Below are 23,204 nucleotides of genomic sequence, written 5' to 3'. Positions count from 1 at the left end.
GTACATATTAATCACCTAATTTGCATTATTAGTTAATTTTCACGTATATCTCAAGTACTAATCATCACATTTCAATGAAACTTTGTACATAGGTCCTCTAGAACTATGCAGAGCCAATTAGTTGTTGGTATATATTTATGCATATTAATCACCTGATTTGCATAATTAATCAATTTTCAACTTTGACACTGATATCTCAAGTACTAATCATCACATTTCATTGAAACTTTGTACATAGATGCTCTAGGACAATGTACAAATATGATAAGTTTTAGATTGAATTCATAATTTTTTGGTTCTGATCACATTTCAATGAAATTTGGTACATAGGTGTTACATTGCGCAGACCTTATTAGTTTTACACTCAAATCTGTTCATTTTAATTTTCGGATTTGCATAATTAGTTTTCAGCTTTTCCATCAATATCTCAAGTACAAGTAATTTTGAATTAATTTTTGCTGTATCCAGTCCATAACGATTATAAAATTCTAATTTTAACATGATCTAACCTCAAACACACAACGTAATTTAGAATGACGTGTTTTGTTTTGTATGATGCAAGCCGGGCAAGCTGGGCCAGACGTAATACAGAAAATTATTGACCTGATGTGAGGGTGCACTTCCCATAGCGTTACGAAGCCGGGCAATACAAGGTACATACCGGATTCTGTCGTATATTCGCTGTGGGCCGTTTCTTACAGATACTTGCATCATACTAACATATCATGTTATGCGAGCAGCCTCATCATTGATAATTACAAAATCTGTGGTATTTCTGCTCTATATCAAATTCGTTACTGTGAATATACTGACCAATAGTTCATCTCTAACATCAGACATGTTAAAGTAACAAGGTAATGCCAATGTGAGTCTATTCTTGAGTTACATCAGACTGTGTCAATGTATGCTGGAAATTCATTTTCATCTTAGACTTGTATATATTAGTTGCCGATGGCATTTTTTTATATAATTTATGACTAAACTGTAGTTAAAACATAATAGATTGGAGGTTGGGTTGACAATAGTTATTGCGACCTCATTAGTGGATTCGCTGAAATGGAAACTTATTTTGAGTCCTGAAAATGAATTATTGTTTTAATTAGCTTTCAATTATCTGTACATTACAGTGCATCATGTCTTTTGCTTAACATCATTTCACTACTATAAACAAATTCTACACTTGTCTTGTAATATTTTAATATTTAGAACACAATATGTCACTTTATGTTTAAAAAAATGAATTTCAAAGGGCCCCCTAGGAAATGGTTAGAAATTAAAATTAAGTTTTTTAAATTTAAGCTTATTTATATTGTTTAACAGCTGAACAGACCGAAGCGACTACCGGGTACTCTGCGTAGTCACCAATGACGGTTACAGAGAGTAAACCAATAATGTGATTATGGTTTCTCTGATGAGTATAATGATATGATTACAATAATACAACAATGTTTGCATTTTTATTTTAAAAACTGTCACCATTCATCAGCCAGGCACAGGGCTGGGCATGTTTGATAAGAGGTTTGATGTGAGGTTACAGCTTTTGTTTTGAAAAAAAAGACAGTACGCTCTACAGCTAGTTAAAACACGGCCAAAATACATTTATGTTGAAGGTGTATTTCGACTCAAAAATTGTCATTTTTTGCAAAGTTTTTCTCTAAAATTTGCAAAAATTGGCCAAAAATCTTAAAATTTAGGGTAAAAAAACTGATGCACCATGATTGGTTTTTGATGTATGAAGCAATGTGGACGTCAATAACCATTTTTTTTGTACACTAGTTTGTCAGATAAACAGAAACATTGTTGTACTTTGCACGTATCGTCAAGTTCTTATCGATGAAAAAATCATCTTGTTATTACACTGAGTGGTCGTTTTGCTCTACTCGGGTCTTGTCGGTAGTAGTGTCTGTAAACATGTTTTAATGAAATAAAAACTATTTGTAAATGTATAACACAACTAAAATAATCACCTTATTAGATGATATCACACATATAATAATAATATGTACTGTATGATTGTAATAATTATAATAATAATAACTTTTTAGAAATACAATTTTCCTATGAATGCACATCAATTGTGATGACTGATGTTTAAAACAGACGATGACACGACTGTCAATTTAAAAGTGAATGTAAATTTGGGCAACAACATAAAAAGCATGTAAGTTAATAAATTACCAGTAATTTGAGCGTTTTCAATAATAAACAATTATGTTTCTTTAGTAGCCTCATATGGTCTTGTAAATTGTCTTGCATTTGAATCTCCAGCATTGGGGTTGATTTCATAAAATTGTTGGACACTCAAACAAACCTCATTTGAATTCAGAATAGATGTCAGAAAAACTAACTCAGACGTTTTGTTATGAGTCATTAGACAACTGACCTGCTCCGACCAAAAACACTGTTCAGGGTTCAGTTTAAACTGGTTTAAACCAGTTTCACTACCGGTATCTACACTCATAGTAGAGTTGCTATATACAGTTGTATAATTTGCAACCTAATTTTGTGGTGGGGCTTATTATCAATGCTATTTCTGTCATTCCCTTGGTCAATGTAGGATTTCAATTCATAAGAGGCTTCAAGATAATGATGTATTTTGACAATCCTCCATGATTGATTCCATATGCTACAGATATTTGTTCATTAGCCATGTATAGCAAATAGATTTCCCTCCGGGTGCTGATTATTTCTTTTGAATACTGACTGAGAAGCCAAAATATTTTTCTAAGTAATAATAAGTATAACAATAAGAATGTAATACCTTGTTACCATGGTAATGGAAGTCCATATTTGCTGTGGCTTAAGATGGTCTCAGATTAACAGATACTTTTTTTATATTGTTTGATTCTGTTTCCTAAGTTTGATGATATTTTTATTTCCATGGTAATAAGTTAAAAAAACACACATTCAATTCAACCTTTCTCCAGGGCAATTTAAGTTCATTTTAATTCAATTTAAATTGTGTTTCAAGTGATTAATTTTCACTAAATCATGGTGAAAAAATATAGCACAGCATGAATACTAAAATATGAAATAACTAGAACATCTCAGAATTTACTATGAGGTTATTACGAAGATTCCTCAAAGTATGCACGAAGACAGTACAGCGACAGTATCGACCGACGCATAGCGGAGGGCGATGCGACAGTGTACTGTCTTTTCCTTCCAAGGATACATCATGGGAATGCCGAAATCCAAAAAGTTTAGAACAGAATCAGCCATGTTTGTTTTTATTATTAGAGGATGCCTATGCGCGTAATGATTCCATATTTAGAATTCGCATTTCCTAATATGGTATGATGAAAATACCCTGTAAAATACCACAAAATTACGGCACGCTGTAACTTACGGCATTACAGTGACAGATATATAATAATATATAATATTTATAGAAGATAATTTAACTAAATCAAGATGTTGCTAATTTAAAAGTAAATGTATTCTCACATTGAGTTTGTTGGTACTTCAGCTAACTTAAAGTGCCTGTGCAATGCCCACCCTCACGTTTCCCATTTTAGATCTGTGTCCCACTGAAAAGGGTAGTTATTGATTTTTTTGCTGAAAATGATTACTCGTATCCAAGTAAATTTGGGATATTTCTTGTGTTGTAGCCACGCCCACCTATCGTGAAACGGTCGACTGTTTCCGGATTTCCGACTCTCGCCGAAAGTGCGCCACCAAATGACAAAATGTGAGAGGAAGTCATACCCCTGAGCCGTAATAACACTGGTCATTCAGTATACTTTTAAACGATATACATTTTTCGGTCGGCGTTTTTTTGTTTTTTTTTTGTCTATTTTATTTTTTTTCTGAGAGAGAGGTTTTAGATGTTGTGTTGTGGGCAGTTGCAGTGAAATGTATAGCCATAGTGTATGTATTCACACGTTTGTAATCGATTCGAAGGTGCGACATCACTTAACCTTAGATTCATTCAACTGTCCTCGTCCATAAAAAAAACGACTAGGTTTAAAGAGAAACGCCGACAACGTAAACCTGGCGCAACACTTTTGAAAGAAATAGATTCCGGACCAGCCCATGATCACCGAGGCGGATTTCAGAAGAGAGAGAGACGTCCGGCAAGTGTTTCAAATCAGTTGACTTTTTTTGCGATCCTGATTATCGTTTTATAGAGACCATTTAGTCCCTGTTAAGTAAAAGGTAGTAATAATTTTGACAGTGACACGAAAACAAAGCGTCGGACAAACAGGAAATTACACAGCCCTTACACACTGCTAACTGTTTTCATTTTCGAAGGCTAAAAGTTTCTGAATTGTTTGGTGATTGGTGTTGAATGTCGAATTCACACCTCTGTTCTTTTTTACCTCCATGCTTGCAGCTTGATCTGCGTAATAATTTATGAAATAAGAATCCGGGCTTGGTCAATGTGTTTCCACCAAATAAAGTTTTAATACGATGTTATAATTATGACAATCACGCCATGGATCAAGCTAACTCGAATCCACTCTGAATTTATCTGTATGTGTGTCGATCTCGATTATTTTTGTTATCCAATTAAACGCCGCTTTTAACGCACTTGCCCTCGCCGTGACCCGACGCGTTCACCTATTTCAACAAAATGTCAATTTATTTCCACGCGGCTGTCATTTATTTAGTAACTGTGATTTGTCGTTTTTGACTCCCATGTGCGAAGCACATAATGGGAGTCTTTGCAGTTAGTGTGTCTGTGTGTGTCTGTGTGTCTGTGTGTCTGTGTGTATGTGTGTGAGTGTGTATGTGTGTATGTGTGTCCGACTGTGTTCCACTGCTATCTCAAGAACCATACATCGGTTTTTGATGAAACTTGGTGCATAGATGCTCTGGGCCAATGCGCAGATTTGATTAGGTTTTGGTAAAAATCTATGCTCGTTAATTACCTAATTTGCATGATAATTAGCTGATTTTTAGCTGTTCTATGACTGTTCCACTGATATCTAAAGAACCACTCATTGGATTTTGATGAAACTTGGTACATAGATGCTCTGAACATGTGCGCAGATTTGATTAGTTTTTGGTAAAAATCCGTGCATATTAATTACCTAATTTGCATGATAATTAGCTGATTTTTAGCTGTTCCATGATTGTTCCACTGATATCTAAAGAACCACTCATTGGATTTTGATGAAACTTGGTGCATAGATGCTCTGAACATATGCGCAGATTTGATTAGTTTTTGGTAAAAATCCGTGCATATTAATTACCTAATTTGCATGATAATTAGCTGATTTTTAGCTGTTCCATGATTGTTCCACTGATATCTAAACAACCACTCATTGGATTTTGATGAAACTTTGTACATACATGCTCTGAACTAATGCTAGGTTTTGATTAGTTTTTGGTAATAATCCGTGGATACTAATTACCTAATTTGCATAATGATTAGTCAATTTTCGGTTTTTCCACTGATATCTCAAGTACTAATCATCACATTTCAATGAAACTTGGTACATAGATGTCATATGACACTGCACAGACCTGATAGTTTTTATGGTAATATCTGTACATATTAATTACCTAATTTGCATAATTAATTAACTTTCAGCATTTGATATAAGTAGTGAGCATTACATTTCAATGAAACTTGGTACTTACATACTCAAGGACTATGCAGAGATTGATTTCTTCCGATAAATATTTGTGCATATTAATCACCTAATTTGCATAATTAGTTAATTTTCAGTTTTCCATGGGTATCTCAAGTACTAATCATTGCATTTCAATGAAACTTGGTACATAGATCCTTTAGGACTATGCAGAGACCTGATTAGTTTTAGGACAAATAATTGTGCATATTAATTAACTAATTTGCATAATTAATTTTCAGCTTTTCTACTGATATCTAAAGTACTAATCATCACATTTCAATGAATCTAGAATTATGCAGACCCAATTAATTTCCGGTAAATATTTGTGCATATTAATCACCTAATTTGCATAATTAACCAACTTTCACACTGATATCTCGGGTACTAAACATCACATATCAATGAATGTACATGGATGCTGTAGGACAATAGACAGACCTGGATAATTGTGGGTTAAAATCTGTACATATTAATTACCTAATTTGCATAATTAATTTTAGGCTTTCACACTGATATCTAAAGTACTAATTATTCCATTTCAATGAAACTTAGTACAAAGATGCTCTAGGACAATGTATAAACCTAATTAGTTTGGGTTAAAAATCTGTTCATATTAATTCCCCAATAAGCATAATAATTCATAATTTTTTGGTTCTAATCACATTTCAATTAAACTTGGAAACATAGATTTTCTGTTACATTGCGCAGACCTCATTAGTTTTACACTCAAATCTGTTCATATTAATTTTCTGATTTGCATAATTAGTTTTCAGCTAAGTAATTTCGAATTATATTTAATGTGTCTCCAATACTCTCAACACATGGGAGTTCTTTCTAAGCTTTCTTTGATTTAAATTATTTTATAGTGATCACTATAGTCTAATGTTTAGAATGTCAAAATATGTTCTCTTTTATTTTAATTTTGAAAGTTTTACTCAGACGATCAATGAAATAAAACAGTGTAGTGACGTGCCTAGTAACCTGCTAAATAACGAGATAATTCCGACGTCAAATTCTATTTTGTCCAGCAACAGTGTACAAACATGCGCCGGTGTCGGTGACGATCACGGTGACCAGCTACACCAGAACGGACATATTTCGCATCTAACTCAACCCCATGCAACAAAAATTGATACTATGTGTTCATTATGGTCCATTCATCCTCGACGAACAAGTACATGAGTGACTTTGTCATCAAAGACGAGAAAACTGCACAAGAAATTTGCCTTATTTACACGTATCAGCAATGCAAGCTGCCATGCGACTTCCCCTTCTGACGTCACAAAGGGAATTTCTGTATGCAAATGAGAAGCTAATGAGGAGCCTCGTTTTAAAATACACAAAAATAAAGTTGCCGTAGACTGAGTTTAAAACACATTTTTTCACTTAAAAAAAATAATTCATGCATAGAAACATAAAAATTAATAATATTTATGTATCAATTGATAATTTTAGGCGTGAAAATAGCAGCCATTTCACAGGCACTTTAAGATACTGTTAATTGCATTGAGTCAAATGTGCTAAAATGACATGTGGTTATTTCAAAGTGTTTTACAGTAATCACTCAGAAGCCTCACTTTGATTTCAGAATATAGAGCGCCCTCAACACAACAACTTTGACACTTCTTTTATGTCAAGAAATAAAGCGCCCTCTATACAAACCACTCAGATACTTCACTTTGATGTCAAAAAAATAGAGAGCCCTCAACATGATATTCTTGTATATTTTATATTCAGGTTTATGGGCCCAGGATCTCGTTTATTTAATAAGCAAAGGAGGTAAATTAGAAGAAGTTGACTTAGATCTTGAAACAGTAGAAGACTCCGTTCCGTATCTGGAATATCCAAGTCCTGGATTGGAAGCATTACATGCCATGAAGTCGCCACGACTCATAAAGTCACATCTTCCATATAAGCTACTTCCATTGGGTGTCCGACAAAACCATTGTAAGGTGAGAATGTGACTCATAAAGTCACATCTTCCATATAAGCTACTTCCATTGGGTGTCCGACAAAACCATTGTAAGGTGAGAATGTGACTCAATGAACAAATAGATAATATCATGCTACAATAAGCCATTTTCTGCAAGCTGTGACATCATGCATGACCATGATTCACTCACCTTAGCAACCAATTGAGGAGTCACATGACATAGGTCAAGCTTTAGTTCAATATGGTGGCAACCGCATTGCCCTGCATGTTTCAAACCTCATCACGAAACAATGGGAGTTAAACGGTGCGCTTTACGATATATGTAAGAGTGATTCTCTCATTCAGCACAAATATTATATGAATGGTGAACTGAATCACCCAGAACAAGTACGTTTGTTTCCTGCACTTTGTGGAAGGAAAAGGTTCTACAAAGTTGCATCCAGACTCAATACGGGCGACTGCGAGAGGTGTTTACTGCTATATATTTGAATCGCTAAGATAAGTTGTCACCAAAACCAAGTAAACTTGTTTCAGAAACCGCTGTGTACTGCAGGTCAATCATATGCTCATAGCAACATAATTTGAAGCGATTTGTAGGCTCTGAGCTAGACTGGCACAGTCGGGGCGATTAATTTTTGTTTTTGTTTAAATAAAATAAAAAATTTCACGAAATGGAGGTGTTAGCACGAAATTACCCCGACTGGTTTATTCTGCAGGAAATTCATTGCTATTAAATATTCATTAATACACATATTATAATGAGGTTTGGTGCAGAAATACGTGCAATGAGGTCAACATGGTGAAGGTCACACTGCAGACCCAACATGGCGGCAAGTTGAAATTCGAGTTTGTCGTAGTCGTAGTAAATAGACTTAAAAAGTAACTCGTACTAGTCGTATAATTAAAAAAAAATCTGCTGCTACAATCAGCCAACGTCATCTCAGTCAGAGGTCAGTTGAAGAGACGTTGTGATTGGCTTAGATGATTGTCAATTAGAACACATAACATAATTATATATACATAACATAATTACCCGTTGAAAAATCGACGGGTTCCTGCAGTGGTGATTTTGCAGTTACAGGGGATTTCGCGCTAATGCCTCCATTTCGCAAAATGTTTTATTTTATTTAAACCACAAAAACAAACTAATCGCCCCGACTGCGCCAGTCTAGCTCTGAGCTTGTCTCGGTTACAGTTGAATCGATGACACATTAAATAACACTGTTAGCCCTAGGTCATGATAATCATTAGCCACTGTGGTGACTAGAATGTTATGTTATTTGCCACATTAAGTTATCTTTAGCTATTTTATCACATTAGCCATTTTCAGATTTCAGTTAGTAATTGCATGAAGCTATTTACATGTACTAGTAGCTCCATGATATATGCTAATTCGGCTAATGGAGAAATCTAAGACCAGGAGAAAAAATTCTCTGTTTCTCATTTCATGGAAATTTTAAAATGAGGCGGTGAGGCGATTTTTTTTTTGAATACTGAGCTAAAATGAAAGAAATCTGAGACAAGCGAGTACAAGCGCATTTTGGAATGCTTTAGAAGGAAAAGAACGTCTGAGGCGCTAGAACTAGAAACATTTTTTTATTATATAATAGTTCTTTTCTCAGCCTAATGCTGAATACTGTGAAGTACTTTAGTTTCGCTTAGAATTAAATGAAATGATTCAGTGAAAATAAAATACAGTGAATAAACCTTTCCCCCTATATTTTACATTCAACTCCATAAATTTTATACAAAACATGATTTTTTTTTAGTTTATAGTTTTTAAATTTCTTTTTGTAAGATAAAAATTCTTTCCTAAGGATTTTATGCGTCTAATTAGCCCCCGCCGGATCTGCAATCCGGGCGGGGGGGTATTTATTTGGGTCGTGTCTGTGCATCCGTGTGTGCACATTTTCATGTTACCAGCTTTTTCTCACACATGTGTGATCCTATTCAGTTCAGAGTTGGTACAGAGACAGGAATTGATGGTGCTATTATGCACATCAAGTTATTTTTTTGATTTTTCAAAGTTTCACTGTGTTTTTCCACAGTCCCTCTATCACCGGTCTGGAAACGCTTCGTATTCTATTGTACTAACCCTTGTAACGAGCAAATAAATCGTTGACACCTTACGCCAAGTTATCCCGAAAATAAACTCCCATTAATGTAGTCGTGCATATCATTAACCCACTGGAAGTTACCATTATCCTTAGCGATTTGGGTCATTGCGCATGCGTCATTACCAGCACACGGATCACAACATTACCATGTGGAAGGCTTATGGCGATTTTGTCGAATTCGACGATGACAACATTGATTGGGATTTTGTTTTAAAAGACGTTATTGAGGAAGAAATCCATGACGTGCATAAAGATAAACCATGTAGTTCAACCAGTGCGGAAAACATACCGGAGAAACCTTTTACGAGGCATGATTGCCACGCCCACACGCCTGTCAAAACTCCACAACTGCTGTCTGAACGTAAACAAAATTTGTCTATGAAATTAAACTCTTTATTACATCCCAAACAGAATTAAACCACCCCATTAGTTTCAGAAGTAGTTTCTTTAATCACCAAATAAAAATGGAATTGGAGAATCACCCCATTCCCTTGTAATCGGAACAGAAACTAGCGTTACAATTATATGACTGAGAGAATGATGTGAACCAAAATGGCGCCGTCGTGAATACAATGACGTGCAAAACCAAGACCCAAAAGTCATACATCTTGTGACATTAAACAGTATTTCAATTGATTGTGTTGCCGATATACATAGTTGTTGCAATTAATATGCCTGAAAAACAAAATAAGCAGAAAAAATAAAAATTACCGAAGTAAAATGTGTACAACATCGTAACTGGGACTGGCCATTTTGTTTTTAACGACGTCGTTTACTTCTTAAAAATAAGTGTCATTTTTTGAATGAACAATCATCAAAATCGTATATTCAACATGACCATTGTGCTAAACGTATTTCAAATCTATCAAAAACACAAATGTTGTCATGTTGTCAAGAATGTACCGTTAATGAGAGGAACAGAAAAAATGAGTCAATTTACAAGTCACGGCACAGTCCCTCTATTACAAAAGGTGAAAAAAACATAATTTCACACAAGAAAACGTCGAGCATCAACATATTGTATACAACGAAACTTACTCTCCTTAAAAACAAAGACGTTACGAATCAACTATGGTAAAAAAATATTTGTATACGGTATTGAATATGTTCTGGAAACGTAAAAAAATAGATCACAGCACTGAACACGATGTATCTCGAAGCTATCAACAGTATAGAACCGCGCTTCGCAGAGAGCCGTTACAAGCATTAGCCCACTAATCCCGCCGATTCACACGTAAAACAATAGGCCTTTCCAGACCGGTGATAGAGGGACTGTGGTTTTTCTTTGAATTTTAACATTTTTCCTTCAAAACTGCTGGAAAATCCGACTTTTCCCGAAATTACCCGAGTTTAATCCGAGTTTTGATGACGCAAACGCAGTTCTCGTCTCGGTGGAAATCACAGTCGTTTTTGTGTGAGGATATTGTATCCCGGAATTGTAATGCTTATATGGACAAAATTGTGTCTCGTCAATTTCAAAGGTAAGAAACTGTGCTTGTTATGGTATTTATACACTTTGTATTATCGTTTGTGTCTCGGGTTTGGTGATCGTGAGAAACTTTTGTTAACCTGGCGAGAGCTTCGCCAGAAAAACTGCCTTTCTATTATTGTTGTAGGAACTGATTATGTATTGTGTAAATTGAAAGTTTACATTGTGATTTAAGAGGTTTGCAGCGCTCTCACTGGGATTCAAACGTTGTGGTGGTGTCGGCGCAATGCTGCTTTGAGACGCTTTCCAGACTCTGCCTCGCTTAAAATCATTATCGCCATGCTTGATTTCCGCAGCATTTACATTTGTTTATGATTTCCACAGCTATTGTTCTATGAGATGCGTCCTTGTTGTTCATAAACAGCCATAAACAAGTTTAGTTGGGTCGGTATGTACTCATTGAAAGTGTTGGTTTATTTACGTAATCCACTGATCACGCCATAGACGAAGTTAAAAATATGTTGCTACTCAGGAGAGCTTGCCCACAACGCTAAATGTCCCAAATAAACGTACCGGTACGTTTGTTTTTTTCCCAGAAAAATTCCACCCGGTACATTCTTATTTGGGACGGTACGTTTATTTATTTTTCTAAATCAGCCCGATTAAAAAAAAAATCATGCCTTTTCCCCCATAAAAAACGAAGCCAAAAGATCGCACTGAAACATCGGTAAATCTGGTCTTTCGTGTTGCTTTCACCATGAGGTCGCTGAACAGTCATATTTAAATGCTTTATGGTAATTTGAGCACATGGGCACCATCCAGCATTTTGATTGGTTGATTAGCGACTTGACCTATCTGGTCAATAAACACCCTCGTGCAAAGGATAACATGGCTGATATTGTATCGCTTCGGGCGTCAACATGTAACTGAAAACATTTGCTTACGATAAAACTAAGTTGAATTTTACTTGCATTTCATAACAATTCAACGAATTTATTTTTTGTACGTTAATATAATCACTACTGATTACTTATCAACAATTACAACACTTCGATAACAAGTAAGCTACTGATTGACTGTAATTTTCCAACATTTCATGACGCCTATTGTAGAACCAAATTAGGGCCTTTCACTTTTCCTTGACGCCTATTTAAACGATTATACGGCATCTTGCTTTTCGCCAGCCACGAATGTCACACTAGACGAACTTGATCGATACTGCCGACCATTCCATGCATTTTTTATCGACGCACGACGACACGCAAATCGAGAAAAGTATTGTCCTTGCAACAATTTCGCGCAATACGTCACCACTATATAGTGACTGATTTTAATTTTTTGTTCAACATTAAAACAAACTACAGTGAGTTGTTCTATGGTCGTATAAAAATAAAATAAACTACATTAAGATACGGTAAAGTTAACCAACTAAACAGAATCCTAAATAAAGCTAAATAATATTACAAACACATATAGAATCACAATAAACTTGTACGATACAGTACAATACAATACTCTAACTACTATTGCTAAGGAGTGGAAAATCACATTCACATTAGAGTCATAACTATGGAAAGAATATTTTTATATTTGGTGGAGCTGCTCATATATCATGAGCATACATTTTTGTATGTATTGTGCAGTTTCCCAGCCAGTCTGACTCGAGTAGTGATTGGTTGCTATTTCATTACATCTTGCAGCCTTTCAAACAGTATATTGCTAGACATGCATCAATTGTTGTCCATGTATATTCCTAATTTTTCAGTGTAAACTGCAATTTCTTTCTGGCTGGTATGAATATATTAAGTAATATTTTTTCGTACTGAAAAGACGGTACACAGATATCTTTTTTAATTAAATTTAACAGCTAATGGAAGCACATATGCTACAACCTCTGCTTACTTTTGACTAAATGTTTTTTTGTTTTTTTCAGGTGCAGAGCCAGAATTTTTTTCTCAGAATGCAAAGCCACTGAAACTGCATATATTACAAAAGCATACTATTCGCTACATGTCTGACAATTGTATAAAGTTTTGCAGGTCGTCTTTTTTTTTTCTTTGAGAAGTGCTGTCAACCAAAGCATAAATATGTGTTTCTCTGTACATAAAAGTTCAATTTCACACGATTTGTTAATATTAATGTATGATAATAAAAACTTGATAATATTTTTCTGGATTCTTGCACTTTATTTGTATCATTGTCATATGAGAAGTACTCTTGTCCTTATTTAGAGATATTGAAACTAATTCAGAGCCATAAACTACATGTAGATCTGTACATGAAGTACATGGGAAGTAAAGTTGTTGACACAGGTAATGTACACCAAGGATCATTGCAGTTTCTCAGTTCCTCATCTGGTGCTAGTACTTGTATGACAAACGGTATCTTTGCCCTGTTACTGACTAAAATATCAGAAGATTTCGCTGGAATAGTTCTGTGATTGACAGTGTTCTTGTATTAGGAATACAGTTGTACAAGGAAGTTTATCCAAACAGACACAACACTAACTCTTCAACATATTTGCAGATGTGATTTGCATACTTACATGTCATTTTACCTGTTGTACTTGTTTGTTGCTCTCTGGTGTTCTTGCTGAGACCAGAATGGAGAGTGCTATAAACTTGAAAATGCCATAGAAATCATGTTTGCCAATTTATGTCCATGCCAAAAACTGAACAAATTGTATGTTGCAACTTTCAAATGACAACAAGTGAAGGCAGTGTCATTCATGACCTGTTTGATTGGATAAATTTTTACAACTTGGAGCCATTTTTTCTCCACTGCCTGTTTTTACTTGCGGTATATTGCATTTTATCATCCACTCTTACTGAATCTGAAATCACAGAATACTTGGGGGCTTTGTTGATTGTATCAACAACAATTTTGTCAATGTTATTACATCAATTTATTCATTCATGAGTTGTTTTCTTTACCATGTCATATTTCATAATATCATAAGTTATTGTTGTTATTATTTATTTGTTTATGGTGTGCATATTTTGTTGCATGTTTTCAGTGCGAAGATTCTTTTGGCTTATTATGAACCCTGCTGCTTGTTTAGTTTATTTTGTTCCGTGTCAAGTGTGTAATGCATGATACTGCAGACAAGCAGGTTTGTCATTTGTTTTTTTTTATTTCCCAATAAATGTTACTTTATTTAAATGTGATGTCACATGACTATGAAATGACATTAGATTTTCTATAAAAGTCACTCTTTTAAATGTCACCTGTTAGTCACATATTAAAGTTGTATATGGAAATTTAGGTTCATTTATCACATATCAGTCAATACACACATACTCATATCATCAAATATGTCACATATCAGTCAATACACACATACTCATATCATAAAATATGTCACATATCAGTCAATACACACATACTCGTATCATTAAATATGTCACATCAGTCAATACACACATACTCATATCATCAAATATGTCACATATCAGTCAATACACACATACTCATATCATTAAATATGTCACATATCAGTCAATACACACATACTCATATCATTAAATATGTCACATCAGTCAATACACACATACTCATATCATCAAATATGTCACATATCAGTCAATACACACATACTCATATCATTAAATATGTCACATATCAGTCAATACACACATACTCATATCATTAAATATGTCACATATCAGTCAATACACACATACTCATATCATTAAATATGTCACATATCAGTCACTACACACATACTCATATCATTAAATATGTCACATATCAGTCAATACACACATACTCATATCATCAAATATGTCACATATCAGTCAATACACACATACTCATATCATCAAATATGTCACATATCAGTCAATACACACATACTCATATCATTAAATATGTCACATATCAGTCAATACACACATACTCATATCATTAAATATGTCACATATCAGTCAATACACACATACTCATATCATTAAATATGTCACACATCAGTCAATACACACATACTCATATCATCAAATATGTCACATATCAGTCAATACACACATACTCATATCATCAAATATGTCACATATCAGTCAATACACACATACTCATATCATCAAATATGTCACATATCAGTCAATACACACATACTCATATCATTAAATATGTCACATATCAGTCAATACACACATACTCATATCATTAAATGTGTCACATCAGTCAATACACACATACTCATATCATTAAATATGTCACATATCAGTCAATACACACATACTCATATCATCAAATATGTCACATATCAGTCAATACACACATACTCATATCATCAAATATGTCACATATCAAATATGTCACATATCAGTCAATACACACATACTCATATCATTAAATATGTCACATATCAGTCAATACACACATACTCATATCATTAAATATGTCACATATCAGTCACTACACACATACTCATATCATTAAATATGTCACATATCAGTCAATACACACATACTCATATCATCAAATATGTCACATATCAGTCAATACACACATACTCATATCATTAAATATGTCACATATCAGTCAATACATACATACTCATATCATTAAATATGTCACATATCAGTCAATACACACATACTCATATCATTAAACATGTCACATATCAGTCAATACACACATACTCATATCATTAAATATGTCACATATCAGTCACTACACACATACTCATATCATTAAATATGTCACATATCAGTCAATACACACATACTCATATCATCAAATATGTCACATATCAGTCAATACACACATACTCATATCATTAAATATGTCACATATCAGTCAATACACACATACTCATATCATTAAATATGTCACATATCAGTCACTACACACATACTCATATCATCAAATATGTCACATATCAGTCAATACACACATACTCATATCATTAAATATGTCACATATCAGTCAATACACATACTCATATCATTAAATATGTCACATATCAGTCAATACACACATACTCATATCATCAAATATGTCACATATCAGTCAATACACACATACTCATATCATTAAATATGTCACATCAGTCAATACACACATACTCATATCATTAAATATGTCACATATCAGTCAATACACACATACTCATATCATCAAATATGTCACATATCAGTCAATACACACATACTCATATCTTTAAATATGTCACATATCAGTCAATACACACATACTCATATCATTAAATATGTCACATATCAGTCAATACACACATACTCATATCATCAAATATGTCACATATCAGTCAATACACACATACTCATATCATTAAATATGTCACATATCAGTCAATACACACATACTCATATCATTAAATATGTCACATATCAGTCAATACACACATACTCATATCATTAAATATGTCACATATCAGTCAATACACACATACTCATATCATCAAATATGTCACATATCAGTCAATACACACATACTCATATCATTAAATATGTCACATATCAGTCAATACACACATACTCATATCATTAAATATGTCACATATCAGTCAATACACACATACTCATATCATCAAATATGTCACATATCAGTCAATACACACATACTCATATCATTAAATATGTCACATATCAGTCAATACACACATACTCATATCATTAAATATGTCACATATCAGTCAATACACACATACTCATATCATTAAATATGTCACATATCAGTCAATACACACATACTCATATCATTAAATATGTCACATATCAGTCAATACACACATACTCATATCATTAAATATGTCACATATCAGTCAATACACACATACTCATATCATTAAATATGTCACATATCAGTCAATACACACATACTCATATCATCAAATATGTCACATATCAGTCAATACACACATACTCATATCATTAAATATGTCACATCAGTCAACACACACATACTCATATCATTAAATATGTCACATATCAGTCAATACACACATACTCATATCATCAAATATGTCACATATCAGTCAATACACACATACTCATATCTTTAAATATGTCACATATCAGTCAATACACACATACTCATATCATTAAATATGTCACATATCAGTCAATACACACATACTCATATCATTAAATATGTCACATATCAGTCAATACACACATACTCATATCATCAAATATGTCACATATCAGTCAATACACACATACTCATATCATTAAATATGTCACATATCAGTCAATACACACATACTCATATCATTAAATATGTCACATATCAGTCAATACACACATACTCATATCATTAAATATGTCACATATCAGTCAATACACACATACTCATATCATCAAATATGTCACATATCAGTCAATACACACATACTCATATCATTAAATATGTCACATATCAGTCAATACACACATACTCATATCATTAAATATGTCACATATCAGTCAATACACACATACTCATATCATCAAATATGTCACATATCAGTCAATACACACATACTCATATCATTAAATATGTCACATATCAGTCAATACACACATACTCATATCATTAAATATGTCACATATCAGTCAATACACACATACTCATATCATTAAATATGTCACATATCAGTCAATACACACATACTCATATCATTAAATATGTCACATATCAGTCAATACACACATACTCATATCATTAAATATGTCACATATCAGTCAATACACACATACTCATATCATCAAATATGTCACATATCAGTCAATACACACATACTCATATCATTAAATATGTCACATATCAGTCAATACACACGTACTCATATCACATTAAATATGTCACATATCAGTCAATACACACATACTCATATCATCAAATATGTCACATATCAGTCAATACACACATACTCATATCATCAAATATGTCACATATCAGTCAATACATACATACTCATATCATCAAATATGTCACATATCAGTCAATACATACATACTCATATCATCAAATATGTCACATATCAGTCAATACACACATACTCATATCATTAAATATGTCATTAAATATGTCACATGAAAATAATCCAATAAAGGTATATGCATCTTTGAATAAATTGTGATATCATTTCTTGCTTTTTATTAAATAACAAATTATGTTTCCTAGGTGATTTATGTGTCTCGTAATCCAAAGGACGTTATGTGTTCTTTTTATGATTTTCATCGTATGGTTCGAATGGTGAATTACAAAGGCACATTCAACCAGTTCTTCCATCGCTTTCTGAATAATAAATGTGAGTATTCACAACATTTTCTTCCATAAAATATGAAAGTGTTCAGTGTTTATCAGTTGACCAATATAGCCGAGACTCGCATCATACCAATGAGTTGCAACACAGACATGTAACTGATGGCACCCAGATAACACAGACTTGACATCTGATAGCACCCAAATAACACAGACTTGACATTATCTGATGGTATCCAGATAACACAGACGTGCCATTATCTGATGGTATCCAGATAACACAGACTTGACATTATCTGATGGTATCCAGATAACACAGACTTGACATTATCTGATGGTATCCAGATAAAACAGACTTGACATTATCTGATGGTATCCAGATAAAACAGACTTGACATTATCTGATGGTATCCAGATAACACAGACTTGACATTATCTGATGGTATCCAGATAACACAGACTTGACATTATCTGATGGTATCCAGATAACACAGACTTGACATTATCTTATGGTATCCAGATAACACAGACTTGACATTATCTGATGGCATCCAGATAACACAGACTTGCCATTATTTGATGGTATCCAGATAACACAGACTTGACATTATCTGATGGTATCCAGATAAAACAGACTTGACATTATCTGATGGTATCCAGATAACACAGACTTGACATTATCTGATGGTATCCAGATAACACAGACTTGACATTATCTTATGGTATCCAGATAACACAGACTTGACATTATCTGATGGTATCCAGATAACACAGACTTGACATTATCTGATGGTATCCAGATAACACAGACTTGACATTATCTGATGGTATCCAGATAACACAGACTTGACATTATCTAATGGTATCCAGATAACACAGACTTGACATTATCTGATGGTATCCAGATAACACAGACTTGACATTATCTGATGGTATCCAGATAACACAGACTTGAAATTATCTGATGGTATCCAGATAACACAGACTTGACATTATCTGATGGCATTCAGATAACACAGACTTGACATTATCTGATGGCATTCAGATAACACAGACTTGACATTATCTGATGGCATTCAGATATCATAGACTTGAAATTATCTGATGGCATTCAGATAACACAGACTTGACATTATCTGATGGCATTCAGATAACACAGACTTGACATTATCTGATGGCATTCAGATAACACAGACTTGACATTATCTGATGGCATTCAGATAACACAGACTTGACATTATCTGATGGCATCCAGATAACACAGACTTGACATTATCTGATGGTATCCAGATAACACAGACTTGACATTATCTGATGGTATCCAGATAACACAGACTTGACATTATCTGATGGCATTCAGATAACACAGACTTGACATTATCTGATGGCATCCAGATAACACAGACTTGACATTATCTGATGGTATCCAGATAACACAGACTTGACATTATCTGATAGTATCCAGATAACACAGACTTGACATTATCTGATGGCATCCACATAACACAGACTTGACATTATCTGATGGTATCCAGATATCACAGACTTGACATTATTTGATGGTATCCAGATATCACAGACTTGACATTATCTGATGGTATCCAGATATCACAGACTTGACATTATCTGATGGTATCCAGGGTGATTTAAATTGTCTCATTTTTGCCCCTTTACACCACCATTTTCAAATAGTGTCACCTTTGACCCATTACACCACCATTTACATATTGTGTCACCTTTGACCCATTACACCACCATTTACATATTGTGTCACCTTTGACCCATTACACCACCATTTACGTATTGTGTCACCTTTGACCCATTACACCACCATTTTCAAATTGTGTCACCTTTGACCCATTACACCACCATTTTCAAATTGTGTCACCTAACTGACTTGCATTTCAGTTTCATGTTAGTGATCAGCATTGTCTATTTCACAGTGGCTTATGGTTCTTACTTTGACCATACACTTGACTGGTGGAATCATAAAGATGACAAACACATAATGTTTATTAAATATGAAGACTTGAAAAAGGTAAGACAAATTATACTGTATTTATAGCATTAGTAATTTGAACATAAATATCATGAAATGTCTAGAGCACTACGATTTTTAATAAGTAAAAAAAAAACATTTGGTGATCAGTTCATAATGGATTAACCAATTGTCTTTCATTGTCAAAAAATTAATATAATTTAGTGTGTTTATTCATAGAATTTGGCTGTCACAGTTGATAAGATATCTTGTTTTATGGGAGTAAGCTTATCCAGTGACTTGGTTGAACAGATAGTTGAATACTGGGGCTCTGTAACCCAATATAACAGACGTGGTAAGTCATTTATCTCATTATTGTATGACTTTCACAGTCATTTTACTGAATCTCACTTCGAGTAGAGGGTGCCCTACTGATGGGTATCCCACTGAGTCCCACTGCCAATAGAGGGTATCCCACTGAATCTCACTTCCAGTAGAGGGTGCCCTACTGATGGGTACCCCACTGAGTCCCACTACCAATAGAAGGTATTCCACTGAATCTCACTTCCAGTAGAGGGTGCCCTACTGATGGGTACCCCACTGAGTCCCACTGCCAATAGAGAGTATCCCACTGAATCTCACTTCGAGTAGAGGGTGCCCTACTGATGGGTACCCCACTGAGTCCCACTACCAATAGAAGGTATCCCACTGAATCTCACTTCCAGTAGAGGGTGCCCTACTGATGGTACCCCACTGAGTCCCACTGCCAATAGAGGGTATCCCACTGAATCTCACTTCCAGTAGAGGGTGCCCTACTGATGGGTATCCCACTGAGTCCCACTACCAATAGAAGGTATCCCACTGAATCTCACTTCCAGTAGAGGGTGCCCTACTGATGGGTACCCCTTTGAGTCCCACTACCAATAGAAGGTATCCCACTGAATCTCACTTCCAGTAGAGGGTGCCCTACTGATGGGTATCCCACTGAGTCCCACTACCAATAGAAGGTATCCCACTGAATCTCACTTCCAGTAGAGGGTGCCCTACTGATGGGTACCCCTTTGAGTCCCACTACCAATAGAAGGTATCCCACTGAATCTCACTTCCAGTAGAGGGTGCCCTACTGATGGGTACCCCACTGAGTCCCACTGCCAATAGAGGGTATCCCACTGAATCTCACTTCGAGTAGAGGGTGCCCTACTGATGGGTATCCCACTGAGTCCCACTGCCAATAGAGGGTATCCCACTGAATCTCACTTCCAGTAGAGGGTGCCCTACTGATGGGTATCCCACTGAGTCCCACTACCAATAGAGGGTATCCCACTGAATCTCACTTCCAGTAGAGGGTGCCCTACTGATGGGTACCCCACTGAGTCCCACTGCCAATAGAGGGTATCCTACTGAATCTCACTTCGAGTAGAGGGTGCCCTACTGATGGGTACCCCACTGAGTCCCACTGCCAATAGAGGGTATCCCACTGAATCTCACTTCGAGTAGAGGGTGCCCTACTGATGGGTATCCCACTGAGTCTCACTACCAATAGAAGGTATCCCACTGAATCTCACTTCCAGTAGAGGGTGCCCTACTGATGGGTACCCCACTGAGTCCCACTACCAATAGAAGGTATCCCAATGAATTTCACTTCCAGTAGAGGGTGCCCTACTGATGGGTATCTCACTGAGTCCCACTGCCAATAGAGGGTATCCCACTGAATCTCACTTCGAGTAGAGGGTGCCCTACTGATGGGTACCCCACTGAGTCCCACTGCCAATAGAGGGTATCCCACTGAATCTCACTTCCAGTAGAGGGTGCCCTACTGATGGGTACCCCACTGAGTCCCACTACCAATAGAAGGTATCCCACTGAATCTCACTTCCAGTAGAGGGTGTCCTACTGATGGGTATCCCACTGAGTCCCACTACCAATAGAGGGTATCCCACTGAATCTCACTTCGAGTAGAGGGTGCCCTACTGATGGGTATCCCACTGAGTCCCACTGCCAATAGAGGGTATCCCACTGAATCTCACTTCGAGTAGAGGGTGCCCTACTGATGGGTACCCCACTGAGTCCCACTGCCAATAGAGGGTATCCCACTGAATCTCACTTCGAGTAGAGGGTGCCCTACTGATGGGTACCCCACTGAGTCCCACTACCAATAGAAGGTATCCCACTGAATCTCACTTCCAGTAGAGGGTGTCCTACTGATGGGTATCCCACTGAGTCCCACTACCAATAGAGGGTATCCCACTGAATCTCATTTCGAGTAGAGGGTGCCCTACTGATGGGTATCCCACTGAGTCCCACTACCAATAGTGGGTACCCCACTGAGTCCCACTGCCAATAGAGGGTATCCCACTGAATCTTACTTCCAGTAGAGGGTGCCCTACTGATGGGTATCCCACTGAGTCCCACTACCAATAGTGGGTATCCCACTGAATCTCACTTCCAGTAGAGGGTGCCCTACTGATGGGTACCCCACTGAGTCCCACTGCCAATAGAGGGTATTCCACTGAATCTCACTTCGAGTAGAGGGTGCCCTACTGATGGGTACCCCACTGAGTCCCACTGCCAATAGAGAGTATTCCACTGAATCTCACTTCGAGTAGAGGGTGCCCTACTGATGGGTATCCCACTGAGTCCCACTACCAATAGAAGGTATCCCACTGAATCTCACTTCCAGTAGAGGGTGCCCTACTGATGGGTACCCCACTGAGTCCCACTACCAATAGAAGGTATCCCACTGAATCCCACTACCAATAGAAGGTATCCCACTGAATCTCACTTCCAGTAGAGAGTGCCCTACTGATGGGTATCCCACTGAGTCCCACTGCCAATAGAGGGTATCCCACTGAATCTCACTTCCAGTAGAGGGTGCCCTACTGATGGGTACCCCACTGAGTCCCACTACCAATAGAAGGTATCCCACTGAATCTCACTTCCAGTAGAGGGTGCTCTA

At 35.8% G+C, this 23,204-nt stretch overlaps 1 protein-coding gene across 1 annotated transcript in view; it reads left to right on the top strand.

Moving 5' to 3' along the window:
• The window catches only part of LOC102802423 (sulfotransferase 4A1-like), a 39,938-nt gene that overhangs the window by 6,829 nt on the left and 9,905 nt on the right, over positions 1–23,204 (top strand). The window contains exons 2-5 of the mRNA XM_006816175.3: positions 7,320–7,534; positions 18,190–18,316; positions 20,214–20,308; positions 20,489–20,603. Coding sequence (XP_006816238.1) covers positions 7,320–7,534; positions 18,190–18,316; positions 20,214–20,308; positions 20,489–20,603 — 552 coding nt within the window. The remainder of the gene's footprint in view (positions 1–7,319; positions 7,535–18,189; positions 18,317–20,213; positions 20,309–20,488; positions 20,604–23,204) is intronic.

This window comes from Saccoglossus kowalevskii, chromosome 12, assembly GCF_978046115.1.
Source record: "Saccoglossus kowalevskii chromosome 12, keSacKowa6.1, whole genome shotgun sequence".
Classification (NCBI taxonomy): Eukaryota; Metazoa; Hemichordata; class Enteropneusta; family Harrimaniidae; genus Saccoglossus; species Saccoglossus kowalevskii.
This window is presented reverse-complemented; position numbering and strand designations above follow the sequence as displayed.